At 37.7% G+C, this 13,653-nt stretch overlaps 1 protein-coding gene across 1 annotated transcript in view; it reads left to right on the top strand.

Annotated features, from left to right (window-relative positions):
• Nucleotides 1-13,653, top strand: part of AK8 (adenylate kinase 8) — a 75,549-nt gene that overhangs the window by 26,094 nt on the left and 35,802 nt on the right. The window contains exons 9-10 of the mRNA XM_080403031.1: nucleotides 1,423-1,554; nucleotides 4,448-4,537. Of these exons, the coding sequence (XP_080259157.1) occupies nucleotides 1,423-1,554; nucleotides 4,448-4,537 (222 nt within the window). The remainder of the gene's footprint in view (nucleotides 1-1,422; nucleotides 1,555-4,447; nucleotides 4,538-13,653) is intronic.

Below are 13,653 nucleotides of genomic sequence, written 5' to 3'. Positions count from 1 at the left end.
GGGCTGGAGTTTGCTGGAGATGCTTCTTTATTGCAAAAAGATTTTATAATGATACCAAAGTGTGTAGTAGAGGGTCCTCAGAAAAAATTATTAGTTAGTATACAGCAACGTGTTAACAGTGGTAGTTAAAATACTGAGCCTTATGATGTTCTCCATCAATCCTTTGTGTTTGGGGTTTTTTTTAACATGGGCTTATGATTCATACAAACATTACAAGTCTAAGCCTGTCCTATTTGTTAGACTAAAATACTGTTTTATTACAAGGACTCTTTAGAGAGTGTTATATTTGAACTGAAGATGTCTGGGCTAACACTTAATGGTATCTATTGCAATTACAGAGGAAATCAAAGCCTGTGTAGGTGTGCCCATGCTGCTTTAATCATGGGTAACCACAGCAGTCAGGATTCGGTGGCGTGAACTTTAGCATTGGCATTTGAATAATGATCCCTGGAAAGCTTGCATAGCTTGTGCTGAAGCTTCAGCTGCTCTCCTCACTAGTTACTGTTAGCCATAAAAGGGGTATGGGGAGTAAGAGTCTTTGGCTATGTTCAAATACTATCCTAATTTTCCCTCACTGCTAAGCTGTGCCTTCTTTTAGCTTCTTGGTGATCTGTCAGGTTCTTTTTTGATTTTGTAACAAAGTTCAGATCTCTGTGATACAGCAATGTTGATGATGCTCCATGTGTCCTGTGGTCTTTCCAAAGCTTTTATAATCTGTAGATTGACGCAAATGTAGTTTTTCCTGCATGGTTCAAAGTGTAGAAGAATGATGTCCAGCAAACAGAGTGAAATTGGATAGAGAAGCTCCCATATCCTTTATATGTTATGCAAAAATAATGGATAAAAGAATAAAATCATACCCGGTTAAGTGTTGTTCGTGCTGTATTGTGATGTAACATCCTATGCTACAAGTCTATAATATTGTAATTAGGAGTCTGTTAATCACACACACACAACTGGATAAATGTCATGTTAATTTAACATCCTGAGTTTTTATGCTTAAATATTTGTTCACAAACTGCAGAAAGTATTAAATGTAATTATATCCCTCTAATTTGCATGGTAAAATTGTACCTATCAAGCAAAAATTACTTCTGTTAAAAACAACATGGTAAAAGAGCAATTATTAATTGAATCTGCTCTTTAAAATGCTTTTGACATCTACATCTACTGATGAAAGAAATTATAGGAATGTGATAATAGTAAGATTTCTAAAGTGCCTCTCAGTGCAAGTTGCTGACATGACAGTTTTATCAGTCCTGATTTTGGATGGAGTATCTGGATGTTTCGGTGATAAAATAAATAATCAGCATTATAACCTTCTTAAAATTAAGACAGAAGTTAATCAGTACTTGTATTTAAAAAAAACCAACAACAACCAAACATGTAAACTGTATTTCTTGCCTTTCTCTCATATTCTAGTCCTTACCTATGTCCAAACACGGCACCGATCAGCTGCCCCCTTTACACCACGGATTCTGTTTTGTGGACCCCCAGGCAGTGGGAAGAGCCTGCAGGCAGCACTAATAGCTCAGAAATACGGTGTTGTCAACAGTAAGTTATCAGTAAATATGCACTTTGCTGAATTCCCTCTTTCTCTCTTTTTGATCATTTATCTTTTGCTGTCTGTCTTTCTTACTTGCTCATAAAATTTCTCTGTTTCTCCATTGCTATGGATGTCAAATTTTTGAGGGAAGTGAAGAGTATTTCAATGAAGAAATATAAACCAATAGAGCATATATTCTGTGACAAACCAGTTCTAACATTTTTTCAGTCATCATTTTTTATACTCTTTGCATCACTATTTTTCCATGTGTTAGATTCCTGTAGTGCACTGAATTTGTCTGTGGATCAGTGGATCATGAGTAATGTCTTTGCACTTTCAGCTGCCTGACCAAAATTGGGGTACTTTTAAAATAGATTTTACTCTGAACTTTAACGAAGACTCAGGTTCTGTGCATCTGAAGTAATGTATTAGAAAAGGAAGTAATTGTTTAAAAGTGTGTTCTCTTTTCTCTTGTAAAAGAGGCCCAGAAAATTCTGTATGAGACTTTTCATGGTTAGCATGCTAATGTTATAAAGTCCTATAACATGAGTACACAGCTTGGTGATAAGATCAATGCAATATGTGTCCATGTTCTATAATGTCTTCTAATACTGGAGTAGCCACAAATTACTTCAAACAAATGTCTCATATCTGTAAAATTTGCTGATTAGTCATATCTTCTTTGTGAAGTAAAATGGAAGTTTATTTCGTTAGTATTCTTTCAATGTATATCAAATAAAAAAATCAGTTAAGTAGGAAATGATTTTTTTATCTTCAGGAGATTCTTTAATTAGTAGAACTTACTCTGTTGTCCATAGTGATGTGCCAGTTTGCTAGTGTCTTCCCTGAACTCCTGGTGAAGTCAAAAGATTTCATTGACCCTGGATTTGGCTTTACATGTGAAGAATAACCTCAAGATCTGAGTGGTATTGTTTTCAATTACAGGATCAGTAGATCTGCTCAGAAAAGAAATCAATTATTTCAAGTTCAACCTTGAACCTTCAGAAAAAAACCCATATGTTTTCCATATAATTGCTCCAAGTAATGGCTAGGTCGTAGGTTTGTGCAGTTCGTTAGAGGTACAGAAATGGCTATAAAACTGTCTACCTATCAGTTTGGGCTTCTAGGTTTAGTATTCTTGTATTTTAAATCTTTTTATTGTTATTTTAGTGTTTTAAAAAACCCTGTGAATATGAATTAAATGATATCCAGTGAACTTAAAAAAGGTAAACTTAAATTATTTAAAAATCTATGTTACAATACTGATAAGTACAAATAAAATTGATAGAATCATTATGCTATCAGTTATTTTAATAGCAGTGTTTTATCGATTCACATAGAAAACATTTGCAGATTATTCAAAGCTGTATTTTTAATAATTGTTTAATTGGCTTAATGAAAAATAAAATGCATATTTGAATGCATTAATGAAAAATTAACTTGTTTTCATGTTTCTGAATTATTTTTTTAACTTTATTTCTAAACCTGCAAGTTTGATAGTGTTTTCATCTAGGTCAAAATTTACATTTTTTTTTTTAAAGTAACTACTATATGAGAGAGTTGCAGCTCTTTTTACTAAATACCTTTATCCATATGTTGAATTTTAAGTATACTGTAAACCAAATACTTGAAGAATTAAGTATTTAAAACAGAGTCAGAAGACTGTAATTTTTCAGAATAGTATTCAGCATACACTTAATTTCCAATTAGGTCCTTGGGATTGAAGCACAGGCTTAAAAATTTAGACCTGTGTTTAAACAGTCACATGAATTAGATTGAAATTATATATATATATCAGTTGTCTTAAGCTGGGGTCTGTGCACTGAGTTTGTTACGGTTTTACACCATTTATTGTGAATATGAATTTGCTTCTCCAGGGCAACTAGTGCCTGTTGAAATTTGTGTTCATTCCTTATCACTTAAACATTAAGCTTCATCAGCTTTGTCCAAGAGATGTTCCTGTGCAGTGTTCTTACTCTTGTTTGCCAAACAGTGTGATTAACAGGGATAATGCAGATGAAAGAGCTTTCTTCTTTTTTTGTTAAAGTCAGTGCAGCTGTAGATATTGGTGCTATTGATTTCAGAAAAGGTGGAATCAACTTATGATTATTAATTGAAAGGTCATGCAGTAATGTACAGAGTGACTTTTATCTAATACTTACCAAAACTGAGTTGAAACTAGGACTTGTGATGTTGTGTAACCTCTCTATGTCTTAGCTCCCTCTCTGTAAAATAAGGGTCAGGACTGTGGTATCTAACAGGCATGGGGCAGTAAGACTCATTAATATTGGTCAGAAAGTGCTATCCAAGCCCAAAGTAGCAGTATTTCATGTACAGCTGTCCTGACTAATGCTTTAAATCTGCATCTCCTGGTGTTCTGTGTATTTGAAGTCAATGATAATATTGCATTAGCGCAGTTTTTTAAGTATAATTCTTGCATGATCATTAAATGATCTAGGGAGTCACTTCCTTGAACTGTGGATTATCCTGCACCTCCAACAGTGCAGTTCAGATGCTGTTCAGCAGGTGTAACTTTATTCAGTAATTATAAGTTTATAAAAAGTGAAAACTGCTAGCAATCCCTTGAGTTATTATTTCAGAAACATATTTGATTAATATCTTTCCTTCTGTCTCTGTTTTTAATATGTTCTTTACCAAATGTATTCTTTTTTATTCAGTATTCTCCTGTGCTCGGCCTCTTTCGCTTTTTGCTCTGCTTGGCCAAAAAAAAAAAATAATAATATACTAACAACAAACCCAAAAAACCTACAACTTTTATTTTATTCAGTGACCTTATTCCAGTATGCAGCTTCTGGTTTGTTTTTTTTTTTCTTTTCTTTTCTTTGTTGCTTCCTTTTTAAAATTTAACCTTGTGTCTTTTTTGTTCTTCCTTCCTGTTAGTTTGCTGTGGGCAACTGCTAAAGGAGGCTGTTGCAGAGAAGACAAAACTTGGAGAACTCGTTAAGCCTTATATTGACAATGGATACCCAGGTAGGACATGTTGTTGTCTCATTACACTGTAGTTACAAATTTGTGGCAAAAAATAAATTGTGAGTGAATTTTTCTTGGTCATATTCTAATCTGAGTTACATCAGAGTAATCTGGAAGTTGATTAATTCCATTCATTACATATGATTTGTAGCGCTGCATAACAGAAGTTAGATTTCAAAGCTCTTCAGTATCTTCCAAGCAAATAGTTCACTGTTCCAGTGACATTCCAATTTCTTGTACACATTCCAAAATTTGAATTCCATATTTTTATCTCTATAGATGTATAATTCTAAAATGTTATTTTAATAAATTTTTTACTACACTTAAAAACTTTTATTTTTAAAACTTAAAAAGCTTCTAATACACTAAAAAACTGTTATTTACAACACAGTATGGTGTTTCATTTGTATTTCAAGTGGATTTCCATAAAGACTCTGCTTTTCTATGTGGATTTTGACTTTTAGAACGCTACTGTAGATTCCTCTACTTTCATGCAAATATTTTAAAATTAAAGTTTCTTTGCACTTCATTTCTATCAGCACTTTTGGGTTAGGAGAGGACTGCCATAAAGAATATCTAAGCATGCTTTGCTTTTGGAAAGCTCTGCAGTGATTTCGTATAAATTATAAATACTATAAGTTCCTTAGAGCAGCAGCTTAAACTTACATGTTTGTTAGTGGTCTTGCACAAGGACATCTCCTGTATGTGGTGGGTATTAAAAATCAGAAAAGATCTGTGGTTCCAAAGGATAAGTTGTGTTTCAGTAGGGTGGAAGAATGTTTATTTTGCCAAATCACAGTGGCCTGGAAGAGGAATTTTCAGTCCTGTTTCTGGCAACAGGCCAAATGGTTACCAACGATACAAATATAAGGAGACAATCTTGCTGAAGATTGAGAAATCTCGGTTAAGCTTCAGTATTAATGGAATTTTGAGCAAACCCCCCCAGAGCAAAGAGAAATCTTCATTGTCTTTTATTTTTGGCAAGGAAAATAATTTGGTGAGGTGGAAAGCTTGAAAGTCCCGGGTTTTGCACAATAGCTTAATTCTTAGACTGAATTACACAGATCTGAGACATGAGCCTATAAAATTAACTGAGGTTCCCTTGATACCATACCAAAAGATTCACTACTTTTCTAAGCATTTAAAAAAAGACCTTTGGCAGCCTGCAGCTTTGGGTATTCTATCCCTCTGTCAGTCACTTTATCAAGCCACAAGGCAATACATTTTAACTCTAAACTTCATCTGTAGTGGATGGATTGCATTTACTTATAATGCAGTAACTTGGCTTGTTCAATGCATCAATTTTCTGTGGCAACCACTCTATTGCTGGGACTAGGAGTTTATGTGGGAACCGCTAGAATGGAAAACATGAATCTCTACAGCCTGAAAGAAGGAAGCTGGGTCCTCTGTAATGCAGGCACAGAGATCTAGGAAAGGATTTTCTGATTTGGAGGTATTGCTAATCAGAATGGCCTTTTCACTCAAAGGCAAGAGATCTTAGCCTATGTCTTCACATATGGGAGTAACTTCGTGTGTATAGTCTGATTGACCTGAATGTGACTACTTGTGTATCCAGTCTAACTCACACATGGAGATCATTTTAAGCTCTGGGTTTGTGTCTTTTTCATGGTATCCATCATGTCAGAACCTTACGTGCGTACTCTAATTTCACTTTTTTCTCATCTCTGTGAAGTAAAGGACAGCCTCACTCTCTAAATTTCAGTTATGGCTGAGATGGGAGTCTGGATGATCTATTTGTTCAAAGATAGGTCCTTTAAAAGCTTTCCTTACTAAAGTGCTCTTTGTATATTTTATAAACTTCATCTTAACCATTAAAGTTCCTTAAAGGAGATACCAAAAGCATTCCCAATAGAGTAAAATAATTGCACAGATTGTAATTTTTGGCCAGTCCTAAAAATATGCACATCCTTAGTCCAAGGGAGCTGCTTTCATTTCAGGAAAATGACATTGAAGTTGTAATTCCTTTCTTCCTCCAAATTAGAAATTATTTCAGATTTAGATTAATTTTTTAATATAGCATGCAAGAATAAAGCTGTACAATGCTCCTGAATGTTAATGGGAATCATAACCATGTTGTGCTGAAAATTTCTCCCTTAGTTTTTCCTGTATGCACATATATTTTATTTTGTGGGACATATTACAGAATTAAGGGCTGAATAAAAATAAATATTATATAGCAATACCAGAAATAATAAGTTCTGTCATTTTGCTAATCCTCCTCTCCCAGGAATAACAAAGAATGAATTTACATTAGTAAACACTAACAAGAATTCATTATGGCCCTCACAAGAGGCTTGGAGAAAATGAAATAATATAGTGTACTGAAGGGGAAAGATGGGCAAAGAATCCTTGCTGTCTTGCTACAGAGTTACAACCAGGTTAATACAGAGGAAAGATTCTCACACTGTTATTGACTACATTCAGTTTCAAGAAAATGAAATTTGAAAAGAGTTAGTTTAGTCAATAGCACACAGTGTTATAACTGGAAAAGCAATTAGAACTTCAAAATTTTCATTGCATTTCTAGTTATTTACCAAGTAAGCTTAGTTGCTCCTTTGGGAGAGGAATCATGCAAGTGATAACATCACAGAATACTCTGGAACTAAAGACAGACCATGAGAAATGTTGTACTCAAATCATTACTAGTCAAAATGAAACTAGTGCCATAAAATCTTGAGGATGTGCCTCATATATTCTTAAAATGCTTGCCCTGGGGATTGATCTCAGTGTGGTTTCCCTTCTTGTGGACACAACTGATTGCATACGATTAGTCATTTAAGCTTGCCAACGGGTTATGTTGTGGTGTCATAAAAATGCTCAAAAACTAGTTTACTCAAAAAACAGCTTATTTAAAGCTACCTTGTTACTGAGTTATTGAGGCTGTCCACTGGTCTGTTCTAGTTCTGGTTGACTCACTCAGATCTCTTCTTGGGTTTAGGATACACAAACATTCTTTATATTGTTTTTTCCTGTACTGCAGCTTCATGTATACAACACGTATTTCAAGAACAGCCCAGACAATTCTATTATTCACCCCAGAAGGCAACTCAGTGCATTCCCGTTTTCTGTATTTTTTACATCTCCTGCTTTATCAAACTTCTCAGTTTTGTATATGGTGATTTATTTTGCTTAATTAAGGTAGCATAGATATTTTGAAGCCCATTAATGTTTTAATTCCCAGGACATTCTAGTCTACAGTTGGTACACGCTAGATATTGAAAAATGCATTTTCAGTGAAAAGTCAAGCAACTCAACTGCATTCTGTCTGTCATAAACATAGACTTGTTCTTTGGACAACCAGTCTGAAATGCAGAGACTTTTCCTTTAGGATATTGTGGGTTTTGCTGAATACTGGGTAATTATTGCTGACTATACTCTGGGCAGAAAATTACCAGCATTGGAGTCTGAGACCAGTCTTCTGGTCACTAACTCCAGTTAGTTTAAATCTGGGTCAATAAGCACACGCCGTTTGCTTGGGCAGCATAGGAGACCTTCCATTTGGAGTAAGTGGTGAGCATAGTGGCCAGAACCTTTCCACAAGCAGCAAGACAACTCAGATAAATTAATTCATTCGGTGTGATTCCTTCTGGAATGTTGTGAAGAGACTGTTCTGTAGACTGTTCCTCCGCTTCCAGTAATTCAGGCTATGGACAAATGATGCATATGTAGATAGCCTGTTCATAGACCCCACAGGCTTTGTGAAGACCTTTATGCAAAATTTGTGTCTCTGGGTTGCTGTAATTCTGAAGCGGGCTAGACTGCCTTCTGGACCTGTCTCATTGCAAACATGGGCACGCGTTAATTTGAAGTTACATCTGGAGGATCTATGTGCACCATTTTAAAGGTGTCTGTCAGAATTTGATACCCTGGGAGAAAAAAAAATATTCAGAAAGCGTATCTGCTCCCCACCCCGCCCCCCCACCCATTCCCTGGTATTTGCTCCTTGAGATGTTTGCATTTTATTAATGAAAATAGAGGCAGAAAGATGTTGGCATTGGGGGCATCACTAAAATAAGAAAGGTCATCAGTTGAAAAGAAATTTGCATGCCATTCTGTCTATTCAATTTTCCATGTTTTCATGGTGAAATAGCATGGAGTAATCACTGCTAATTAATGTATCTATTTGCAATGCTGCAATAAATGGAGCCAAGAAAAGTGAGATAACAGGAAAATAGCATGAAGAGGAGGGGGGAAAAAACCACTCCCAAACCAGTAAAATTCTGCTTTTCAGCTGGGAGAACCACTATTAGTTTGGGTAATTGTTTTTTCCATCAATATGAAGATTCAGGTGGTAAAAGAGAGCTGATTCATGGAAAACAGAGAACACTGCACTGTTTGCAGCCTGTTAGAGTTGAACACACACAATCTGTGTTGTTTTTTCCCCTTCCTTTTTCTATTTTTTAAGTAGTAATATCTGAAGCTGTCCCCAATGGCAGTCTGCATGCAGGGGGTAAAATCTGGAATTCCCTAATTTCTCCTATTTTCTAATAAAAACTATTACCGTACAAATGTAGATTTTATTTTTTCCCCCTTATTTTAAATTGGAATGGTTTTAAAGGGGTGCTTTTTGGTGTAGCCTCTGAAAGTTGGGGTCCCCTGGTGATTGTGATCACAGTCTCACTGAAAGCACTTGGGGTTGTTTTTGACATCAAATTAATATTCTCATCACTAAGTGTGAAGTACAGATTTGACAATAGAGCAGCTTCCTCTTTGTTAAAAACTTGCAAAGAGTTTCAGAGTTGAAAGGCTGAGTAAATCTTTATATCTGAGGAGGTAAGCTTAGTGTTATTTCTTGTTTTTAACAGCGCTGTACTGGCGAGCTGCAGGCTGTCTGAACATTGGAGAGAGACCCTTTGGGAGCTCCATTGGTTTTCAGCAAGTCTTTGCATGCAGTGTGTTTGTACTAGCTGAAGACAGCGCATGGCTCTCTAAATAATTTACAAGTTGATTAATAGACTCACATGGGTATAATTAGAAGAGGGAGAGACAGCAGCTACAGTAACGGGTACAGTGCTTGGGGGAACTAGAGACTTTATTTTTTTTAAAGAAACTTTCTAGGGTGCTGGGCGTTTGAAGATAAGTTGGGAAGAGCTCAGTGCCTCTTCTCTTTTGAAGTGGAAATAGGACAGTTTGAATCCGTCGAGTTTAATTTTTCACAAGCTTTAGGGGCCCTGCAGTGCAACTCCCTTTTTATTATTGAAAAAAACTCTCCATTTTTCTTTCATTTTTCACACACATGCACACACACATGCGCACACACACACAGAACCCAAACAGTAGCTAATAAACAAATCCATTTTCTGCGTTATTTAAGTTAATTTTATAATGATGCTATATGTTTACCTGTATATGCACCTCAATCACAAATATACTGTGTAAAGTTATGGAGATATTTATGAATACACCGTACTTTAATTTATGCATTTTTAAGAAACCTTCACCTCTGTTTGACAATGCTTTTGAAGTAGCTCCGTTTTTCAAGTCAAACTTTTGACTTTTCCTCTGGGACTGCTACAAAGGTTTTTTTATGGAAAATAGGTAGCAGTCTTTTTTCCTACTAGGAGAAAATTGGTGGTCAAGAGAACAAAATAAAATTTAATGGTTTTTTTTCTGTTTTAAGTGTCCATATTTTAATAAAAAATGCAAGGTTGTAGAATAGAAAGTTTTACATGAAGGCATATAGGCAGTAAGTTATCTTCTTCCCTGAATTTTACTTTTTTTGTGTGTTGAATCACTACAGTATAACTTAGAGTCCTCTTTTTCTTTATTTGAAAATTTAAAAGGTATTTTTCTTTATTCTACACAACATGCAACAATCAAAATTGGCATATCTACCTAGCAGATATTCAGGGCTGAAGTAACACTTGGGGCACTCAGTCTACAAAGATGTTTTTAAAGGCCACCATATTTAACAGTAAAAAAACAACAAAAAAAATATCCCAAAAACCAACCCTGGAAGCCAGACCAGAGCAAAAAAACCCCAAACTATTTTATTTAAGAGTCCAGTGCCATTGTTTTCTGGAGGAATTGTGATAATTAGTCAGTCCTGCCTGTATATATTTTGTGAATTTCCTGGTTTTGCAGCAGTATTCATTATTACTGATGTTACTGGAGTATCAATAGTCCAATATGAGGTATCGCAGCTCACAGGGGTAGTGCTGTTGCAGGCTAGGGGTTTGCATGAAGGAGGGGGTAAAACAGGTTGTAAGTTAAAACCTATTGGATGCCCACAGTTCACATTTTCAGTCAGCAGGCATTGTTATGTGCCACCAAAGTGCCACAAGCCCTCGTGGATCTGAGTGACACTGTGGTCCTTGGCCGTACAGGGCCTCATGGTTGTCAGGGGCTTTTAAACAGCAAAGTGCAGTAGAAATGCTAAGTATTAATCTTGTAGATTTATTTTGATCTTTATTGCTGACAATCGTTCTTAGAAACTTAGAAAACTGATGTTTCTTTTCCTGCTACTCTTCTTGCAGCACTAGCTCCTCAGCAAAAGTCTGCTGACTTAAATCCTGTTTGTTTTTCATTTTGGAGTTTGGGATGGGAAAATCACGTGAGTTTTTGTAAGTAAACTGGAAGAAAAAGCATGTTGCATATTGGCAGCATTCCCTTTTATGGTCTTTGGAGTTTAACATCAAATTCTGCCTTTGGCTCTATTTCACTGGGTGTCATACATGCAGAATCAGGCTCCTGTATGAAAGAGACTTGTTAAATGTCAAGCAAAACATTTAATAGCTTTTGCGTACGGCTTTACAATTTTTGAATGTCCCTTTAGTGGGGCTGGTAGGTGTCAGGAGGAGCAGCAAGGGGAGACACGCAGGCATCACTGGTAAGGGATGACAGCCCCCTTAACTTCCTCTCTTCTTATCATGTGCTGCAGCAGTATTTGGTATAGAAAGCCAAGATGTTTTTCACCATGTTCATCAGACCAAATTTATTCTTTTTTTACTGCAGTCACTGTCAAAAAGGGTTTTGTAGGCCAAATTCTGCCCTGTCACAAGACCTGTGCTCTTCAGTAGAGCTGGACTAGTTGAGTAAAAAGGAGGAATTGGGGAACTTGGTTGATAGTGGGAATGATGTGTTAGATGGGTTAGAACAGCAGTTGCTGTCTTGCGTCCAGCTATGCAGAAGCTGAAGGAGTAAAAAGTGGTAGTGCAAATACACATTTTGTTACTAGTTTTCAAAATTTTCAGGTTGGAAACATCCCTGTGAGGTAAAAGAGCAGCTTTTGCCTTGCAGGTGGGTAAACTGAGGCAGAAAACCTAATTCACCTTGAGCCAAGCTGCAGTCAGTGAGTGAGCGTGGGCAGGGGCCTGGGTACGTGGATCTTGACCTTGGTGCCAGCCCACTGGATCGGCCCGAGACTCACCGATGGCCTCTGCTGTTAGGCAGGTACACACGGGCACCCAAAACATCACCGGCGCTAGTTTTAGGGGAGAAAAGCTTTTTGTGTTCATATGCTGCAATCTGGGCTGGATTTCCATTGCTAAATCTGAAGATGCCAGTAGCAGGTAAAGCAGTGTAAGGGGCTGGCGTCTTATCGAGTCACTAAATGCGAGCAGATTGAGATTCCTCAATCTCTGGCTTGGTAACTGTGGGAGAGCGTGATGCTCTCCTTTACCGTGCTTTTCTGAAGGTCTTAATTTATCACGGATCGCTTGATCGATGATTTGGGATCATACCTGCTTTAGAAACATTATTACTTTCTCTTTAATACAGCTCATTCCTATTTTAAATGACTAAAAGCCTCCCCAAAAAAATATTGTAATATACTTGAAGAAACAAAAATATTTGAAGAAAGAAAAAAATCTGAAATGTGGAAATGAAATGGTTTATATTGTTTATTTTACCGTATTAAAATCAATATTCCAATCCTCGCGGGAAGCCATGCTCAGCAGTGCTGTATATGTCAAATGAGCGAGCGCAGACGGTATTTCTGTGTAAATTTTCCGTTTGATGAAATTACAACGGCAGCCAAGGCCGTGCCGCTGCGGCTGCTTGTGCCGGTGCCTCCGTTGCCGGCTTCCAGCGCCACAAGCCCGGAGATGCTGCCGGTTCGCCGTGGCAGCCCGCCGGTGCCCGTAACGCAGGCGGACGAAGCAGATCCTGTTCCCTTTCCCTGCGTTCCCGAGGCTCCAGCGGTTCCGCGGCTGCCCGCCGGGCGGGTACCGAGCACCGGGTACCGAGCACTGGGTCCCGGGTCCCGGCAGCCGCCGCCCCGCGCTGCCCGCCGCGCCCGCCAGGTGGCGGTAAAGAACAACCAACGGCGGCGGGCGGCGCGGGGGGCACGAGGGCAGGCCCCCGCCGCCGGCACAGCCGCTCCCTCCGCCCCGCTGCCCGGCTCCTCCCGCCGCCCCCGCGCTTGGCTGCTTTTTTTTTTTTTTTTTATATATCATTCCCACTAAGCACATTGGGCTGTGTGCTGGGAAATGGGAAAGCAGCCCCTTCGCGCGAAGCTGGCAGGATGGGATTAAAACATCGATCGACCTCCGTGGTAACAACAAATTGATACCATCGCCGAGGTCCTGAACGTGGGCAAGAAAATAGAACGCTTCTCCGAAAAAACCAAATAAAATGAGCCGTTGTGAATAATCCAGCGTTTATAGAGTGATAAAATAAGTAAATCTCATGCTTTGCCTAAATTTAGGATTGACAGGACAATCCAGGAAAGTAGCCTTTGGCGGTAGCTTTTACTTAGGGCAAGATGTTAACTGTCAAGTACTGGGATCAAGCCTCAGGCATCTGAATTAGCTGTGAAAGTCTTGAGACCTAGCTAAAAAAAAAAATCTCTAAGGAAAGGATAAAGGGTAAATGGACAATATTGTCAAAAGGACCTTAAACTTTTTACAGCACAAAACTGACAATTTTTGTCCACAAAAAATGCGTTTATGCTGCACATAGAATTGAGGTTTTATAGGTTTGAAGAAGTGAGTCAATACCCTTCAAAAGTCTGTTTTAAAGGGAAATACATGGAGGAGGAATCAATTTAAGTCTGATAATTGTATAGCTTGGAGCACTGACAGCATTGAAGCTATTGGAGAACAGTGCCCTGTAATCTCTCAAGTAGTGTTTTTGCCTTTCAGACTGTGCCTTTA

Source organism: Falco punctatus (genome assembly GCF_963210335.1).
Source record: "Falco punctatus genome assembly, chromosome: 9".
NCBI classification, from domain to species: Eukaryota; Metazoa; Chordata; class Aves; order Falconiformes; family Falconidae; genus Falco; species Falco punctatus.
Note: the sequence above shows the minus strand (reverse complement) of the source record. Positions and strands in the feature narration are given on the sequence as shown.